General features: G+C 55.6%; 6 protein-coding genes across 6 annotated transcripts, besides 12 other annotated features; 2 read left to right on the forward strand and 4 right to left on the reverse strand.

Annotated features, from left to right (window-relative positions):
• Positions 1–3: part of a microsatellite that runs on past the window's edge.
• A 1,756-nt stretch (positions 4–1,759) lies between these two features.
• On the reverse strand, positions 1,760–2,525 carry ACLA_072070 (uncharacterized protein; the record flags this gene model as incomplete). Its single annotated transcript, XM_001275599.1, has 3 exons — positions 1,760–1,924; positions 1,981–2,379; positions 2,424–2,525. The coding sequence occupies 3 exons, from the start codon at positions 2,523–2,525 to the stop codon at positions 1,760–1,762; spliced, it is 666 nt and encodes a 221-aa protein (XP_001275600.1).
• Positions 2,526–2,982: 457 nt separating this feature from the next.
• ACLA_072080 (putative alcohol dehydrogenase) lies at positions 2,983–4,135 on the reverse strand (the record flags this gene model as incomplete). The annotated part of the gene is made up of 2 exons (XM_001275600.1): positions 2,983–3,279; positions 3,335–4,135. 2 exons carry the CDS (start codon positions 4,133–4,135, stop codon positions 2,983–2,985), a joined length of 1,098 nt encoding a protein of 365 aa, XP_001275601.1.
• Positions 4,136–4,528: 393 nt separating this feature from the next.
• Positions 4,529–4,557: a microsatellite.
• A 2,452-nt stretch (positions 4,558–7,009) lies between these two features.
• Positions 7,010–12,165, forward strand: ACLA_072090 (GYF domain-containing protein; the record flags this gene model as incomplete). Its single annotated transcript, XM_001275601.1, has 4 exons — positions 7,010–7,107; positions 7,316–7,748; positions 7,881–11,775; positions 11,858–12,165. The coding sequence occupies 4 exons, from the start codon at positions 7,010–7,012 to the stop codon at positions 12,163–12,165; spliced, it is 4,734 nt and encodes a 1,577-aa protein (XP_001275602.1).
• Positions 7,237–7,269: a microsatellite.
• Positions 7,237–7,270: a microsatellite.
• Positions 7,760–7,784: a microsatellite.
• Positions 7,760–7,794: a microsatellite.
• Positions 10,194–10,231: a microsatellite.
• Positions 10,785–10,858: a microsatellite.
• Positions 12,166–12,771: 606 nt separating the features above from the next.
• On the forward strand, positions 12,772–14,124 carry ACLA_072100 (putative aminotransferase family protein (LolT); the record flags this gene model as incomplete). Its single annotated transcript, XM_001275602.1, has 1 exon — positions 12,772–14,124. The coding sequence occupies one exon, from the start codon at positions 12,772–12,774 to the stop codon at positions 14,122–14,124; it is 1,353 nt and encodes a 450-aa protein (XP_001275603.1).
• A 145-nt stretch (positions 14,125–14,269) lies between these two features.
• Positions 14,270–14,320: a microsatellite.
• Positions 14,270–14,321: a microsatellite.
• A 5-nt stretch (positions 14,322–14,326) lies between these two features.
• On the reverse strand, positions 14,327–16,081 carry ACLA_072110 (amidohydrolase; the record flags this gene model as incomplete). The annotated part of the gene is made up of 2 exons (XM_001275603.1): positions 14,327–15,821; positions 15,873–16,081. The coding sequence occupies 2 exons, from the start codon at positions 16,079–16,081 to the stop codon at positions 14,327–14,329; spliced, it is 1,704 nt and encodes a 567-aa protein (XP_001275604.1).
• Positions 15,055–15,082: a microsatellite.
• Positions 16,082–16,611: 530 nt separating the features above from the next.
• Positions 16,612–18,146, reverse strand: ACLA_072120 (putative RING finger domain protein; the record flags this gene model as incomplete). The annotated part of the gene is made up of 4 exons (XM_001275604.1): positions 16,612–16,879; positions 16,937–17,365; positions 17,423–17,970; positions 18,036–18,146. The coding sequence occupies 4 exons, from the start codon at positions 18,144–18,146 to the stop codon at positions 16,612–16,614; spliced, it is 1,356 nt and encodes a 451-aa protein (XP_001275605.1).
• A 521-nt stretch (positions 18,147–18,667) lies between these two features.
• Positions 18,668–18,709: a microsatellite.
• The last annotated feature ends 114 nt before the right edge of the window (positions 18,710–18,823 follow it).

An 18,823-nucleotide genomic window follows, 5' to 3' on the forward strand; every position in this document is an offset into this window, starting at 1 on the left:
GGTGTATACCCTCATGACGTACTCCAAATGTAGCTCGCTAGCTACCTATGCAATGCATATGCTGACCTGTGTAGATTGTCCCGGAGGGCTGGCTGCTGTGACTGTGAGGAAGGGTGTTGAAGAGGAGAGTTGAGATAGATCAATCAGATCAGATCCGACGATCTGGATTCGGGATTCTCGATTCTGGTCGGATATCTGGGAGTCGATGGGATTGTAAGCTCCTTGCTCTAGGTCCAGCGTGAGCTGGAACCGGGGGAAGGCGGGCATGGAAGTTGGAGACACGCCATCGAAGGAAGTCTCTACAGTGTACAGGTGCAGTCTGATGCGTGGAGCTGGTGGGCGTTAAGGCCTACTGGTAGAGCTTTGACAGTCCAGCAGAATGGAGGATCCGTATCTACCTTGGGCTAATGGCTGGCTACACCGAATGAATTACCCCAATGCAATATCCAGCTGTCGATACTGGAATACTCATCATTGAGTGGAAATCTTCCCCAGCACCCCAAGCTTCGTGCTCCGGACTCCGTGCGTAAAGAACATACTATTTTTCTGGTCTCAACTTGCAGAAATCACAAGCTTGCAGATTATCCTTCTTGCCCATCGGGACAGACTACGACAAGTAGAACTGGATAATATATTCGGCCTGGGCCTGAGGGCGAGGACAAAGCGAATCCCTGTGGTCGAGTACTTAGTATCGTACCAGTCCTGACTTGGACAGAGGTTTTTGACAGCACCAGCCATGGCGTGCCAGCCAATTCCATGGCTCGTCAACATGTCCATTCCTGGCCGCGCAGGACCAGACTCGCAGGCATACTCCTAGACTCTGAGATGAAGGACTTCATGTGGCCCTTCCGACGGAATCAGACTGGACTCCGAGCGCCACTATGGAGTATCACCTCACAAGTGAAAGGAAAAGAAAAAGGATCCAGACATCCACAAGCACTCTGTGCAAAAACTATCCCTCACGCAGCCACAGATGAAAGAGTTATCCTGCCCAATCGCGAGCTGTTCGTAACAAAGCAAATTACTAGGGCGAGACTCTCGGATATGGTCCGTACCACGACCCAAATCCACCAAGCAAGCCCATTCAGATCAGACCGGGACTCAACTCAGGGGCAAATAGGCCCCAGTGGGCTTCTCTGCTAGGTCAAGGCGCAATCATCCGCGTCCTCAATGCAGAGCACGACGATGTGACGAGCCCATTCGACGCTCGGTTAATGAAAAGGGACCAACCGGATGCGCTAGTTTCACCTGCATCTTCCCAGAATAGTCTTCGTGGGCCTCCATGTCTCATCACAGACGGCTACGGCGCTACCTCCTGTCAATACCAGCCGGTCACTACATGGCTGCTAGAAGATCTTCAAGTCATATAGTACCCTTGAAATGGCCACTCTTGTTGCTAGAGCGCTGTCTGCTGACTGGGAGGATCGCGCTGTCATTTGCCACCGTGACCCAGGCAAGAGAAAATCATGATGGGTCACGGTGTAGAATCTAGAGGGAAGCCGGTTTGGGCCCTTTGAGGTGATGGCTGTGGCTGTTCTGAAGACGATCTTTCCCGTGATCTGTCTGTCGCCCTGTTGATTGATGGGCCAAAGACCATGGGGCCTAAGACACTGGATGGTGCGCACCTTGATACCCAAAAGTGATTGATATTGAACCCTGAATGAAACGATCTCTGCTTCTATCTTACCTGCGTCAAAAGGAATGACATCTCACGCACTCCAATCGCACCGTCTTCCCTCTCTTCCCCAGGTTGGTTTCATCAGACCACGCTGGCACACTCTTCAGCAGTCCTCCCGTAGCACACCGGAAACAATCTCAGCCAGAACGCCGCGCGTCCAGGATTCCTCTCATTCTCAGATGATAACAGCCACCGAGCAAATGTGCCTGCCGTGCGAGGGGGGGTTGTACTGCGCAGATCCGCGATCTATGGAGTCAACATTAACGGAACCCCAAAGCGATCAGAATGAGCCTTCTACATACCTCTCCATACTTCTGCAAGGCTAACCAGTAATTCTCGGATAGTCCAAACAGCCTCTTGAGCGTTCTCTTGCCGACATGCCCCGCTGCAGCCGTATAGATTTCCGATAACTCCCCTCGATCAAGCATCTTGTGGTCGCCCAGGGCATGTCCACCAGGTAGATTTCGACCTTGTCGCTCGTGGATCACTTCGATGAGTCTGGTCAGGATGTCGGCCTCCCATGTGGCAAGAAGATCATGATGGAAGCATGTCATGTGTCGTTGGAGCTTCATCAAGTCGAGCTTGAGCAAAAGTGTCCCTGAATGGAGCTTGGCGATCTTGTATTCGAGGTTCTTGTTACTCCCGTTGAGCGCATCTAGGGCTGCGGAGTATCGCTGAACCGGGGTTAACAGATGAGGATTCTGAAACTCGAAGATATATATGCAGTCGTGACAAAAGAACACACCTTGACTGGAGACGAAGGAGGGTCGATGAGTGTGGAACACTGGAAAATAGGCAGGCTAGGGGACATGCTGTCCGTGTCTAGCTCGACACCGCTGGCACTCATGTCGGCTTCTTCAATACCTGTTGATATGCTGAATAGTAATCAAGGGTAAAGAGTGGATGGATTGATGTCGTCAAGATAATAAGTCTGCTGGTGATAAAGGAAGGAATGATAGCTCTGTGATGCTGTCCTTGGGAGTTGTGATGTGAATGAGGTCTTCCAGATACTAAACATCTTAGAAAGACATATGAGTGCAACTCCTCCCAGAGATGAGACCGTCAGGAAGAAAGAAAGAGCCACCTGCATCACACAAACAAAAAAAAAAAAAAAACAAAGGAGCTAGATCGCTTAGGATCTTTAGAGCTTCATCTTTATCTTCATCTAAATCATCAAACACTTGCAGGCCTATATATTATTGCCTTGGAGTTATTCCTCATCATCCTCGAACCATCCTATCAATCACCATGTTGCTTTTTGCATTCATTACAAAGCTGGATCATCTTCATTATCTTAAGTCGACTTATAACTTGCTCCCCGAGGCCTTACCAAACTCGATGACCAGCTTGCCAAATTGCTTAGCCTCTCTCATATCTTGGAATAGGCTGTCAAGTCCCGCAACATCGCCCAGATCAGTCTGCACAACACGCGAGATCACCGGATGAATGTTATTAGCCTTGATAAAATCCACCATCTCCTTGAACTCTTTGCGAGAGCCCATAGTGGTGCCACGGACGTCGATGTTTTTGAGTACAGCCTGCATTAGGAACGGCATCTTGGGCGAGGCAGTCATTCCGTATACGGACAGAACACCACCCGCCTGGATCAAAGGTCAGTCGAGCCGTATCGCTGAGATTCCTCAATAGCACACTAACCTTGAGTAACTTGGCTGCCTTTTCCACAGAATCACCACCGGCACCGTCGATGATGGCGTCAAAGTTGTGCTTGCTGTCAGGAAGCATCCCCAGAAGCTTTTTTTCCCATCCGTCTTCCTTATAACTCACACCACCTCTCGCACCCAGCTCAATGGCTTTCTGGATCTTGTCTTCTTTGGAGCTTGTCACGTATACATCTGCACCTCTTGCCACAGCGAAACGGAGAGCGATCAGGGCAACACCACCCCCGATTCCCGTGATCAGCACAGCAGCACCTTTGCTGGAATTTCTCTCTCCGGCCTTGACCACCAAAGCTCTCCATCCAGTCAGACCGGTTAGCGGGAGCGCAGCGGCCTCTGCGTCCGACAGATGCTCCGGGGCTTCTTCCACCTCGGACTCGTCAATGGTCAGATATTCCTGCAATGTACCCTTGTTGTAAAATTTGGTTCCGCCCATGATGCAATAGCCCTTGGGGTGTTCAGGTCCATCCGGCGAATCCTTCCAGCCAATGCCGGGGTTTAAGATCACTCGTTTCCCCTGCCACCGTTCGGGGCTGGAGACGTCTGGACCAGTTCCTACAACAACACCCACGCCATCTGCTCCAAGAGGCACGTCAAAGGTGACACCGGGATACAGATGTTGGCGCAGAAAGACATCGCGATGGTTCAGTGAGGCGGCAGTCATTTTCAGCAGGAGCTCGCGTCCCTGGGGTTTTGGCAGAGGCAAGGTCTGGACGGAGAGGGGGTAGTAGACCTGGCCTGGTTTGCCATCGATCTTGGAAATGAAGACTGCTTTCGACATTGTGTGGTGGATTGCGAGTGCTTTTCGTTTTTGTTGAGTACTGACACCCAAATAACGAGCCCAAAGGAATAAAAGAATAACTGAAGGAGAGATAAGTGATGTTGGACAGTATCTAGCGAGATCTAGTAGATGGACTATCCCATTGATTGCTCAGTAATCCGTGCGGGGATGACGACGATGATAATACTTGTTTATCAATAACCGAGGCTGAAATGGTCCGCAACTCTGGGGTATATTCTGAGGGCTGGTCCAAGATCAAAGAAAAGGGACGAGGCTACGAAAACAGGCGATGTCTAATGCGATCATATCTCATTGTTCAAGAAGAAATTACTGGGTTCTTGTGGCTACTGGTGGGATAGCGGGATTCCCGGACCTCGGTCTGTCTAGGTGTTTTATATACATATATATATATATATATATATCACGACCATGCTGTCACCAACAAGCATTCTCCTGAGAAAACAAAAGGGACTGGAGCAAAAGTTGTAGCTTCTAACCATTCACGAAAATAAAAACCCCCAGAAATATACAACTAATGAACAAGGATCAGACTGAGATACAGATTCAACCATTTCAGACCTCATCACGGACAACCCATCCAGCAGCTAACTCCCAAGCATAACACCGACGAAAGAAACCTACTTCCGAAATCGACCGCGTGGCCCATCACCAATCTCCCGGCTGATTGTCTCACACTCGCTGAGAAAGCTCTCCTCGCAGCAACCAAAGCGTTCGCAGCTTTCGACGCGCGAGAAGCGCCGTTGACAGTGTCTCGCTGATGGCAAGGACTGGCTGAGTACTGACTTCACCGACTCACAACAATGTGTGTTGGAGCTTGGAAGACAAACTCTGCATTGGCTCGTTATCAAGGAACTGTTGAAAGATAGCTGGCAGCACGGGTCTACTGAAGGACAAGGCTGGTGGGCGTGGGCGGAAAACCTCTCCTCAGAGCAGCACTGGTCGAAAGCACAAGGCTCTTCACGGAGGACGTCGCCGTGGCAGCAGTCCGGCTGGTCGAATGGTGCAGAGTGCTGGTGGGAGCTGGCACAGCGTGGTATCTGGCTCTGGTGATTTCCAGCGCAGCGAGGTGATCTGTGTTGTTCTTCTTGTTGCTGTTGTTGTTGGGGCCCCAGAGTGCAGGAGGAGAAAGGTTGCTGGAACTGGAACTGCGGATACTTCTGGTAAGAGGGGTCTGGGCATGTCTTGTAGCAGCCCGGGCTGGCACTGCCTTGCCTGGGTGATCGGTCGTGTCTTCCTGGGGTAGAAGGGCAGCATGATGGCTCTGGAGCGCAGGGGTTGATGTTCTCGCCTCGAGCATGGCCAGTGCGAGGTGGTTTGCCATTGGAATACCATGCGAAGGGTGTGTTGGTCAGTCTATCCCGCTTCATCTTGGTAGGATAGTGGTATACGGTTGTGTATGTGTATCGCTCGTCTGTTGACTAGGGTACGTACTCCATACATGATATATGTATACTTGGGCTGAGGAGGGTCGTCAGCTGTTGGATATACAAGGCTCATGTTCTACAGGTCATCAAACTGACAGACATCAGGGTCGCAGCAGAAGATTCATTATCTCCTGTTTGTGTCTGATTGCTCCCTGCAGATAAAGACTGCTTGTCTGCGGCTGCACATCCCAGGAACGCTGCCTGAGGCTCCCAGACCTTTGCCAGAAGGTCGGCTGGTATGGATGTGCAGTTCAGCCACACCTTGCCTTTCACACCTTACATCTTCTGCTGCAAGCACAGCGCACAAAATCAAGGAAGGAATGAATGCTCGTTTGCTAATAACAATCAAATCAAGGTGGATCGATGGCCCCAGGAGACTACAGAGTATAATGTCCATACTCTCCAGTCTCCAGGCAAGTTAAGACGCCGACGTGGCAGTAAGGGAGAGTAGGTCTGTCCGGGGTGGCTAACCCCACGCACCACGGAATGATACCTAGCATTACACGGATGACTGATCAAATCTGTCGACTCTATCTAGACCTTGAGACAGGTCTGGTCTCGTTGGGCATCTTCACGAGATCTAATCAATCACCTGGGTGGATATGATATATGATAGATGTAGTCTCTAAAATATGATTTGATTCCATCCAGCGGCTATCTAGTCTACTGAGGACTGACTTGCTTTTGTATGTGTCGCGCCTCGGATTTCCTCCTTGCCATACCTGATTGTGCGTTTGTGTGTGCGGCGTGTATGGAGTACGTATGGTAAAAACCGCGTAAACGCCCATCGCCCCTCTGGGCCTGGGGAAGAATGCTTCCATTATTCCATAGGTTGTGGCTGGCAACGAAACGAAAACAACGAAAACCGCAGATGGTAATTCCACGAGGGGCTGCTGATTGGCCTTCCCGCCGCGTCCATTTTTCTTTGGCTTCTTCAGTTCCATTGATGCCAGGAACTTTCCCATCTCTCTGTGATCTTCTTGACTTGGGATCCCGTCTAGCTAGCGTTTTTGCAAATCCAAACCACTCCTATCTGATTCTTCCTCCGAAGAAGACCAAGAAATAAAAGAAAAAGCCAGACAAAAGGTGTGATGCTGTTGTGCTCTTGTGCTTTTCTCGCTGTTGACCTATCCTCTTCCGTCGCAAGATTCCCTTCTCGGTCGCTTGCTGATCTAGTCCTCTTCCAGCTTCAGCGAATCTGCTACTGCTCTCTGCTCTTTGCTCTCGTGTCCTGCATCGTTTCTTTCCACCACAACCACCGCCGCCCTCCCAGGAACGTTCGCAACGCTGCTCGCACTTGTCTCAATCCGCCACAACTACAACTTCTAAACTTATCTTCGACGCGACGAGTCTTGTCTTGACTCGATTTCCCTCCTTTTCTTTGCTGAACCGGTGATTCTCATTCATCAGTCAGCCCATTGCTTCCAGAATGCCTACGCCACTCCCTTCGAGTTTTGCCTCGGCCGCTGCTGGCAACATCCAGGATGCCTCCAGCAGAAGACCTGATGGTTCTGTCGGTGCAGAATGGTATGCAATTGCCCTTTGTCTTTTCTCAATTATTCTCTATCCACGGCTTCCTTACACCTCTTACCTTTCTTTTCTCCCCCTCCCCCTCCCCCCCGGCGGATGTGTCCATTTGCCGTCTTGAAACTCCGGGAGAGAGAGAGAGAGAGAGAGAGAGAGAAAGAGAAATTACTTTCGTGCAACAACTAATATAATACCCTTGGCTTTGCAGGTCTCGATCTCGCATGAACGGAGCAACACAAACTTTCCGCCGTCCTTCAGTCGCGACAAACCCTTCTCAAACTCGAGACGTTCCTCAGACCACATCTGCTACGCAACCCGCGGTCGGTGCCTACATCCCCCCACATATGAGCTCGAATCAGTCTACCGCACTCCGCAATGGCGCGGCCGGCGAGAATCGTTATTCCAAAGAGCAGCTGTTGAGTCTCTACAAAGTTCAACGCGAGACAGGGGCTCTAAGCAAACATGTCGCGGAATATTTTGTCGCCGACTGGAATCCTCATGCGGAGACGCCGTCTGCTAACGGAGCCTGGGGAAAGCGGGAGGACTCCAAGGACAATCCCTCTGGACCTGAGGTCTGTTGGGATCATGGTGGGCACGTGGAGCCGTTGGGCCTGGTGAACATGACCGATGAAGAGAAAGAGGTATGCTTCCGTTTTTCTTTTTTCTTTTTTCTTTTTTTTCTTATTTAAATCGTGGCATTCTAACCTCTCCCGCCCTTCCTTGTCGTTGGCGAATTGTCCTGTGAGAGCTTGAAACCGTGCTAAATGATGCAGTTATTCTCCCTTTCGGTCAACTCCCCTCTGAAGCCTCCTCCAACAAACGCCGCCAAGGAAAATGCCGTTCCGACTACTACAGGACGCAAGACATCGGTTTCGTATCCTCAAAACCATATGAATAACTATAACACCTCTTCCCCCAGTTCTGGGCGTCCTGGACCGCGTCGCCGCGAGACCGGCGATACCGTGGGCAACGCCGCGTCTCCTACGACCAGTGGATCCCGCTTCTTCCGCGACGAGTCGAACACTGCCACCCCGCCTCCGTCCCTTCTCCGTCGTAAAACCGATTTTCGCGATACTTCCTCGACCTCCAAGTGGGACCAAAAAGAGAAAGAAGCTCCTGCTCGCGAAGGTGGCTCGGAAGTCGCTTCTCCGTTTGGTTCACTGAAACGGAGTGTGACCAATCCCTTGGCCCCCGCGAGTGGTGGATCAAGCTCCCCGTGGGGGTCCGCCTCGCAAAGTGCCAACTTCTCGCCGATGGGGGCCTTTGGGGCTTTCTCGCTGCCGTCGGGTACTGCTCAGACACCGACTGCGGAAAAGAAAGCGGGATTCGGAAGTCTCCGCGGAGAGAGCCGTCTAAAGGGCTTGTTCTCCAAGGATAGTTCGGAGGATATCGCAGCTTCCGTCAAGGAGAAACCATCTCTCACCAATCTCGAACGTCTGACGGAGACAGACGGGGAGAAACGCGCGCAGTCCCCCTGGGGCGAACCTGTCAAGACACGCACTGGCCGCAGTGAGACCAATCCCTTTGCGGAGGAACCTCGCAGTGGAAGTGCCGCCCTTGGCGGCTCTCAGGATGTGGGAACATCAGCGCAAACCAGTGTTGATCAGCTGGGCTTCTCTGCCTTCGGAATGACATCGAGCATTCCTGGCTTCCGCGAACTGATGCAGAGCCATGAGAATTCCCGCAATCCCACTCCGAGCCTGCTCCAGGGTCATGAACCGACCAGCCCCACCAACACCAATCCTTACCAGAGCCCGCATGGCGAACGTGTCGATGCGGATGACGTCGAGACCGACGGATCGGACATTCAAAACACCCACCATCCCGGTCTCACCGAATTGCGGGACACCTCCGGTCCCTTTGGTTCGATGCGCCGAGTCGGATCCGGGATGGACCTGCCCTCTATTGACCGTAGCCAGACTTCGAGTGCGGCAGGAAACCGCAGTTTCTCCGGTCTCGGTGGTCTAGGCGGACTTCCCTCCCTTGGAGGTGCTTCTGCTTGGTCTTCTGGCGCCGTTGGTACCCCTACTCGGGAAAGGTCTGCCTTCCCCACTGGATTTGGAGATCCAATCTTTGGCACCATGGGAGACCTCCAGTCGCCGAGTCTGTCCACGCTAGGAGGCGGTGGCATCTTCAGCCCTGGTATTACGGGCACTGGTAGTATTGGTCGTTCCAGCAAGCTAGGGTCTTTGTTCCCTCCAGCAATGCAGGAGCAGATGCAAGGGGACCAGGCGCGACAAGATCTTGGCAGCCTGGACGATGGCTCTCAGCCACAAGGTAAGAATATAACAGAAAAAGGGCGACAGAACCTGAGACATGAGCTGACATCCTATGAAGAAGGCCCAGCCGATAAGTCAGCTCAACCCGGGACGACCTCCGCCTCCCAGACTCCGGTCTCTGCGATCGGCTCCGTTCCCGTTTCCATGCCCATGGATGTCCCGCAGCCCAGTCTGACACCGGGCCAGTCTGGAAGTAATTCTGGCTCCGTGCCCCCTGCCCAACAGCGAACCATGGTGATGCCTGACCGTATGCGTTGGATCTACCGTGATCCGCAAGGCAACATTCAAGGCCCTTGGACGGGGCTCGAGATGCACGATTGGTTCAAGGCAGGCTTCTTCAGCCCGGATCTGCAGATCAAGAAGCTTGAAGATACGGAGTTCGAGCCTCTTGCGCAGCTAGTCCGACGCATTGGGAACTCGCGGGAACCCTTCCTCGTCCCCCAGATCGGAATCCCTCACGGCCCGGATCCTGGCCCTGGCCATTGGACCGGAGCTTCGACTGGCACCGCTCAACCTCCTTTCCCTGGTAGTTTCCCAAGCTTCGGAACCACTCTGACTGCCGAACAGCAAAATGCCTTGGAGCGCCGGAAGCAAGAGGAACAATATCTGATGGCCAGACAGAAAGAACATCTCGCACAGCAGCAAGCCATGATGAAGCAAATGCAGTTGCAAGGGACGGTTCATCCCAGCGTGCATCCCCATCAGCTTCAGCATCATTCTAGTGCCCACAGTCTTCATAGTCAGCCCAGCTTTGGGAGTATCGCGTCTCCCATCGGCTTCCAACCCTCCCCCATTCAAGGACCAATGCAACAGCAGCAGCAACAACAACAACAACAACAGCAACAGCCTCCATCCGTCGCCGGGTTCTTCGATGCAGCCCCACCGTTGAGACAGGGAGGAGCTTTGCCAAACGTGGGCCCACAGATGATCGGCACGGATTTGGTGAACAGCCAGCATCAGCTTGCGCCTCTCCTCGAACGCCTGAATGTGGGTCGTCCTGACCCGTTCGCATTTGGCAGCCCTTCGTCATTCGGAGGGCGCCAGCCAGATAATCTCTTTCACCCTCAGCAGGTAGCGACGATGTTGCAAGACCGGGCTCGGCTGCAGCAGGAACAGGAACAGTTCGACAGTCTCCAGGGAGACAGTCTCTTCGATCAGCAGCTGCACGAGGAACGACTGCAGCAATTCCATACCCTAAGAGCTCAAGAAGGCGATTATGGTATGCCGCTCGCTGAAGAGATGCTTGCTCAACCTACTGCCCCATCTCAACAGTCCGAGATTGAGCCAATCGGGTCCCCTCAGAAGACCACTGTTAGCTCCGCCGCTGAACAGATCCCTGCACTCGGCGACGAGGCCCCTCTCACTCTTTCCCAGCAGGTGCAGAAGGCCGCGTCTGCTCAGAGACAGCAGCAGGAGCAACATGAACAGCAGCAGCAGCAGCAGCAGCAACAGGAACAGGAACAGCAGGAACAAATCCAAGCTCCAGCGGATGCCGCCTGGGCCATCAAGGGTGATAGCGCGATGCCCCATCCTTTCCCCCCTCCCCCATCCGCATCGCCTCTTCCCGCCCCTGCCGCTCAGCGCAACCGCCAGAACGTGGCCGAATCTCTGGCAGCACACTCGAGATCTCAGACCCAAACGCCAGTTGATGCCCCTGCCACATCGGTTGCTCCATGGGCTCGGGAAGCCAATGAGGTACCCAAGGGACCTTCCCTGAAGGAGATCCAGGAGGCAGAGGCTCGCAATGCAGCACAGCGGGAGGAATTGGCTGCTGCGGCTCGTCGCGCCCAGCTCTTGGCGGAACAGGAGCGCCTGAGCCAAGCTCAAGTGCAGGCCCCTGGCCTCCCATCCACCGCTAACTGGGCCAGTGCTGGATCGCCTGCTACCCCGACGTCTGCTGGTTCCGTATGGAACAGCAAGGGTCAGACCACTACCTCCACTGGTGCCGCGAAGAAGACTCTGGCCCAGATCCAGAAGGAAGAAGAAGCCCGCAAGCAGCGTCTGGCGGCGGCGGCGGCCGCCGCCGCGGCCGTTACTCAAAGTGCCACCCCGACTCCTCCCGCTCCATCCACTGGCAAGCGCTATGCGGATCTCGCCAGCAAGGCTCCCGCTTCGCCCTCCGTGGCTGCTGCTACTCCCGGCGCCTGGACCACCGTCGGCGCTGGCGGCAAGGCCAAGCAGCCCCCAGCCGCGCCTGCAGGCCCTCGCGCAAGCAGCGGTACCGTCCCCTTGGTGGCGTCTCCGGCCAAGCCCCGAGCCGTCCCAGTTGCCACTCCTCGGCCCGTTGCTGTTGGCAGCACCTCCCCTTCCAACGCCAATCGCGCACTGGAGGAATTTACCAAGTGGGCCAAGTTGTCCCTGGGCAAGGGGCTCAACAGCAACATTAACGGTGAGTTTTTTTTTTTTCTTTTCTTCTCTTCTGGTCCTAAGCACTTTTCTTTTCTGTTCAATCAAACTAATGTGAACTTTAGTGGATGACTTTGTCCAACAACTGCTTTTCTTGCCCGCCGAGGCCGAGATCATCTCGGACTCGGTGTACGCCAATTCGCAGACCTTGGATGGCCGACGATTCGCCGAGGAGTTCATTCGGCGCCGCAAGCAGGCAGACAAGGGCATCGTTGACCCTGTGGCTCCTAGTGCGTTTGCTGACCAGAAGAATGCTGCTGGCGGTGGCTGGAGTGAAGTGGCCAAGAAGGGCTCGTCCAACGTGCACCGCGAAGAGGAGAGCAGCAACGCGGCGTTCAAGGTTGTGGCACCCCGCAAGAAGGGCAAGCGGTAAATCCGCATTGAAACAGTAGCGATTGATGGATAGTCCGTGTGGACTACGGATCATGGTGTTCTTTCGAGTCAAGATGGTTCACAGCGGATACAAGTAAGTCCCTGTGAGGATCTTTATCTACGCCCCGTTTGGGTATCTACTCTGTTGTCACTTTCTTGTATCATATGTCTGCACCGAATAGCAGTAGTCAATTCTTCTTGTCTTTTTATTTATCTGTCTGTGTAGCCTCGATGAGTTGTTGACCTGCCACTTCTTCGACTGGGTCTCTCTTCCTATACAGCTGCAGGCCGACGATATCCGCCGCATACCTCGTAACGGTCTCGGATGTAGATGATAAAACCTCTTGACGACCAATTGAGAAGCCCAGTTTCAGTGCTGTCGTCTTGTCATCTGCAATGACTCCGAATTGTCCTGTGGAGCGTGTTGTGGTGGATGACTCACTGCGCTCTCTCGTATTTCATTAAAAAGTGGAGTTTATCTACAGCTTCTTCCCCCGCTCTGTTCCGTTGTTCGGCTTCAGTTCTTCACCATTACACTCTCCCACCAGAATGTGTTCTTCTCTCACGCCTTTTGGGCCTTCTATGGCCAAGGAGCATTTCCTGTTCGATGCCGACTACAAGAATCTCAATCATGGCACGTCTCTCTCCATGGAAATACGCTTCAAACCCGCTAACCTACGGAACAGGCTCCGTTGGCACGTATCCTCGTGCCGTCCAGACGGCTTTCCAGGACTTTCAGTCACAGGCTGAGGGCCGTCCCGACCCGTTCAGCCGGTATACGCAGCCACGGCTGATTGACGAAGCGCGCGCCGCGGTGGCATCGCTGCTCAACGTCCGCACCGACGAGTGCGTGCTGGTCAAGAACGCCACGACCGGTGTCAATACCGTGCTGCGCAACCTTGAGTTTCAGCCGGGCGACGTGCTCGTCTACTTCGACACGGTCTACGGCGCCGTCGAAAAGGCGCTCGTCTCGCTGCTCGAGACCACCCCGCTGCAGATCCGCAAGGTCCCGTACCAGTTCCCCATCAGCCACGATGAGCTCGTCGCCCGGTTCCTGGCGACCGTCCACGCCGCCAAGGACGAGGGCTTGAACGTCCGCGTCGCCGTCTTCGACACCATCGTCAGCATGCCCGGGGTGCGCTTCCCGTTCGAGCGCCTCGTCGCCGCCTGCCGCGCCGAAGGCGTGCTCAGCTGCGTCGACGGCGCCCACGGCATCGGCCAGATCCCGCTCGACCTCGGCGCCCTGCAGCCCGACTTCTTCACCAGCAACTGCCACAAGTGGCTGTACGTGCCGCGCGGCTGCGCCGTGCTCTACGTGCCCCGCCGCAACCAGGCCCTCATCCGCACCACGCTCCCGACCTCCTGGGGCTTCATCCCGGCGTCCACATCGCCCGCCACCGCCGCCTCGACCATGCGCCGCAGCGCCGGCTCCAAGTCCCCCTTCGAGCAGCTCTTCGAGTTAGTCTCCACCACCGACGACACCGCGTACCTGTGTGTGCCCGCCGCGCTGAAGTTCCGCGCCCAGGTCTGCGGCGGCGAGGACCGCATCTACGCGTACCTGGAGACGCTGGCGCACGAGGCCGGCGACGCCGTCGCCGCCGCGCTCGGGACCGAGGTCCTGCAGGAGCCGGGCCTGAAGGACGGCGAGGTCAGCCAGCTCCGCCGCTGTGCGTTAGCCACGGTGCGTCTGCCTATTGCGGTGGCTGCGGCTGCGGCTGCCGGGACCGGCGCCCGTGCGACCCTGCTGTCGACGCAGGTCGCCGAGGTCGTCGGCGATATGCAGCAGTCGCTGGTGCGCGACTACGGCACTTTTCTGCCGGTGTTTGCGCATGGCGGGTGGCTGTGGACGAGGCTGAGCGCGCAGGTGTATCTGGAGAAGAGCGACTTTGAGTGGGTGGGTGGGGTGCTGGATGAGCTGTGCAACAAGGTTGTGAGGAAGGTTGCCGTCGCGAAGGAGTGAGCGAGTTTATCGATTACAGACAGAGATGGGGGGTTGAGATGGCTCTTGTATTTACAGACGTACGCACATAAAGAGGTATTTATGCGTATACCATGCACACATCAAGTGATCTACACACATAAAGAGGTATACACCCGTACACACCGAGAAAGAGAGAAAGAGAGAGCGAAAGAGAGAGAGAGAGAGAGAGAAAGAGAAAAGGTCAGCGGCTATACACCCTCCGCCCATCAAAGTACGTAGCATATACCGAGGCGTCGAGCAACCTCTCCGCCTCCCACGCCATATCCACAACCGCAAAATCCGCCTTCTTGCCCGCCTCCAGACTCCCCGTGAACCCGTCCGCGAAGCACGAGTACGCCGACCCGGCCGTCGCGGCCGTGACGGCCTCCAGCAGCGACAGCCGGAAATGCGGATTGACCGTCTCCAGCGACGCGGGCTCGCGCGCCGACCGCCGCGTCGTCGCCGTGTACAGGTTCCGCAGCGGCAGATGCGGCGCCGTGGGCGCATCCGTTCCGATCGCCAGTGGTGCCGGCGGCGGCGGCGGCTGCGCCTGTCTCTGTCCCTGTCCCTGTGCCTGCGTCGTGGCCTCCTTCGGCCGCACGAACTCTGCATACGCAAACGCGCGCGCGCACCGCTCCTCGCCCAGCAGCCGCGGCCACGCGCGCAGGATCGCCGGGTCCGCATGCACCGGCTGCACCGACGCCGTGATGCCCAGCGCGCCCAGCCGCGCCGCGTCGTCCGCCGCCGTCAGCTCCAGGTGCTCGATGCGGTGCCGCCGCCCGCGCGTCCCCACCGCCTCCAGCGTGTCGATGGCCAGCCGCACCGTTGCGTCCCCGATCGCGTGCAGCGCGCACTGCAGGCCCGCCGCGTCCGCCCGCGCCACCACCGCCCGCAGCATCTCCGCCGGCCACAGCGGCGCGCAGTTGACCCCAGCTCCGGCCTCAGCTCCGGCCTCGCTCGCCCCCGAAGCGTACGGCTGCAGCAGCGCCGCCGTGCAGGCGTCCACCACCCCGTCGCAGATGACCTTGATGCCCGCGATGCGGAAGTCCGGCGAGGTGCGCGCGTTGTGGACCGCGTGCAGGGCGATGGCGCGGTCGACCTGCGCGAGGCAGGCGTCCACGGTGGCGGCGGGCGTGATGATCCAGTGGGCGGCGATGCGGAGCGGGAGCGGCTCGCGCGCGCGCAGCTCCAGCAGCGTGCTCCACGCGTTCTCGTCCATCGCCATCTCCACGACGCCGGTATAGCCCGCGGCGTTGTAGGCGCGGACGGCGGCGCGCACGAACTCGCGCTTCTCCTCCGCCGAGGCCACCGCGGCGACGTGTGGCCAGACGAGGTTCACGGCTGCGGCCTCACTGAGGAGACCGGAGGGGGCGCCGGCCGCGTCGCGGTGGATGGTGCCGCCGGCGGGGTCGGGGGTGTCGGCGACCTGGAGCTCGGCGAGCGCGGCGCGGTTGCACCAGGCGGAGTGCAGGTCCTTGGAGTCGATGAAGATGGGCCGCGGGTCGAGGTCGTCGAGCATGCTGGCCAGCGCTTGTCCGTCGGTCATGGAGTGCATCCAGCCGCGGCAGAAGAGGCGCTGGGCGTGCGGGCGCTCCTGCGCGGCTTGCTGGATCGTGGCGCGGATGTCGGCGAGGTTCCTGCAGTGGCTGAGGTCGATTTTGGAGAGGCTCGCGCCGAAGAGGAGGAGGTGCATGTGTCTGGGCCTGGTTAGTTGGTTGATTTTTCACCGACCCAGAGTTGGGACATACCCGTCGATAAAGCCGGGGATGACGGTTCGCTGCTCCAGATCCACGGTTTCGACATCTGATTCTTGCTTGGCCAGAGCGATGGCTTCATCGTGCTCGTCGCCGATATACGCTATCTTGTCATCCTCGACGATCATGCAGCATGAGACTGGCTCGGATTGCGCCTTGCCACTGCCTCGGACGATGAGGCCGTTGGTGAATATTGTTTTCATGGTGTTTCCTGGGGCCGAGTACAGATATGGTGGCTCTGATATGTGAAGCGCAGGGCGACGCCGACACCTGTCTCCTTTTAAATACCGATCCCCTGGCGCCGCGGGGGCGGGGCAGGCTGTGGAGCTTCATGATAGTGTAAGTGGAGCAGCAAAAGGGCGAAAGGACCGAGGTGATAAGGAGCTATCAGGTTTCGATTGCGAAAGACGATGAGTGAGGTTGTTGGAATGCTGCTGGAAATGGACAAGTCGGGAGAGGTTGGATGGTCATGTCCAGCAGATGCTCTGAATTCAATTTTATTTACAATCACACATGGGCCTCGTGGTAATCATCGTCTTATCCCAAAAAGTTCCGTACTCCCCATGGCCGGTTATGAACCAACAACAGCCTGGTTCCATCTATAAAACACGATCAGATGCGAGAACACCCTGTAGCCGTCGCCATAAGCAGAAAAAAAAAAGAGCAATCACCATTAGTCTAGTGCAGTGAGGCCGTATTAGCCGATGGATCACCAACTGCCAAACACAGATGATCATGACTGATTGCCTCCAAAATGGCTCCTGACCCATCCAGCAAAGCCGCCACCGCCGTCGCTGTGACTGGAGTGTTGTTGGCCTTGCTCGTCTGTTTCCGAGGTATGTGCTTGTGGGTTGTTCCAGGATTGCTGTTCAGACCATGTTGCAGGCTGCCCGCTGTGCGGCGGCTGCTGCTGCTGCTGCACACTACTACGGCGACGCTGAGGAGAAATAGGTTCAGGGCTGTCGCCAATGACCACTGGGTTTCTACTCGTACCCTCCGTTCTACATAGACATTATTCAGATATTCTTATCATAGTTGTAGATAGACAAAAAACTTACTGATTGGAAGAGTCGATCCCCCGACGACAATGTGGACAAGTGTTGTGCTGGGTCAACCAGGCCTCAATGCAGGCGTAGTGGAACCAGTGCTTGCAGGGCAGGACTGTGACCTCCGTACCGACCTCGACCGATTCCATGCAGATGGAGCACTCCGCTTTGCCTTCGTGGCCCAGCATCTCCTCGTCGACTTTCTTCTTCGGTAGGGACTGGATGGCGCTTTCGGGGGCCGGCGGAGCCCCTGTCCGATTGATATTCTGATCGATCAACTGGGAGATGACCCGGTCCAGCTCCTCCTGGGAGTAGACGGCGTCCCCATGTCGATCAACGTTGAGGAGAGTCGAGAGGATGGCCAAAGGGTTCGGACCGGTCATGACACGGACTCCCCCTGTGGTGTTGCCTCCAAAATCGGCGCGGAGTAATTCCAGGATACTGCTCGAGTCAGCATGGCACATAGATATGTTCTACCCGAACAGAAAGAATGCTTACTCGCCCAGAGTGCCCAAAGGCGGTGCCATGGGCTGCGGACCATCTGCGTCTCTTGGGAACAACCTGTCGGTGGGAGTGAATTCCGGCGAGTCTTCCCGAAGGCGATGCGTATCCGAGTCTGATCCATTTGCTTGACCGGTGCTGTCACCGTGGTCTCTATCCTGGCTCCGGTTCTGGTTCGGGTTTTGATTCTGGCCCTGGCGATAAGTCGCAGCCAGCCCCTGGAAGATGGTATCCAAGCTGCGCATGACCGGCATCAGCGGATCAATCGGCATTTGCCTCTGTTGATTCGAAGCCTGTCCGGTGGCGAAGCTGCGCCCTCCCAGGTTCGTCGCGGTCGTAGTAAATGTCCAGCGACCATCGGGAGATCTGTATGTTCGATGCGAATAGCCGGGACGCCATGGAAACTGGTCATCCTGATCCTCTTGGTTCGCCCACGGATTATGATCGGCCCAAGGGTTCACCTGGGGTTGTGCGTGGCCATCGTGAAGCGCTGAGTCCTGGGACGGGCGCGGGGAGGGTTCTTCTGTATCGGGCGGGATTTCGATCTAAACCAGGTTAGCAGGAGACTATCTCTCATTCTGGATCGAGACGGGGCAAGTTGCGAACGTACGATCTCTGTAAAATCGGATTGACAATGAGGACAGTTGAGTCCGTTGGCAGCGTCTTTCAGCCAGACCCCGCCACAGGCATGGCAGAACATACGGTCCCCCGCATCAGCCATGGCGAGGTTGTCCATGAGACCGTGAAGGATGGAGGATGCAAGTGTTGGAAGAAAAGTCCGAGAGGAGCAGAGAGGTGAGAGAGCAGCTATCGATGAGAGGAGCACCAGCAGGTCAGACAGTGAGAGATTCGTGTGTCGTGGTCCCTAGGATGGCCGAATCCCCCAGAATCATAGTGAAGGGAGGGGTGTTTCTTTTCACCAGCAGAGTAAGCGATTCCTTGTTGTTCCTCTCGGAGAATGATTGCAACCAGTGACCAGAAAGAAAGAAAAAAAAATTAAAAAAAAAAAGACAACGAGGCCGAGGAAACTAGATAGACAGTAGACAGTAGACAGTGGACGGTAGAGCAGCGCAAGCCAGGCGAACAAACAAGCCGCCGTTTGGATGCGGATGACGTTGACAGCTGATTCACTCGTCCTGTGGCGGATTATACTGAAGTTGTCTACTGACACTCACCCAAAAAGAGTCATTCACTATGTTGACAGCCCAGTAAGTGGAACACGTAAATCCTGCCAGTTCATACAAAGAACAGATGAAAGAAGAAAAAATAAAGAAAAAGAAAAGATGACAGACAACAACGCTGTACAACATGAATCCCCCCATCCCGAATAAAATCCAACCTCGGCATCAGTATCGTATCCTCTGTTCTGCGGTTTCGAAAAGTAGACAAACAACAAAA

The sequence above is a fragment of the Aspergillus clavatus genome, genomic scaffold, assembly GCF_000002715.2.
Source record: "Aspergillus clavatus NRRL 1 1099423829791 genomic scaffold, whole genome shotgun sequence".
Taxonomy (NCBI): Eukaryota; Fungi; Ascomycota; class Eurotiomycetes; order Eurotiales; family Aspergillaceae; genus Aspergillus; species Aspergillus clavatus.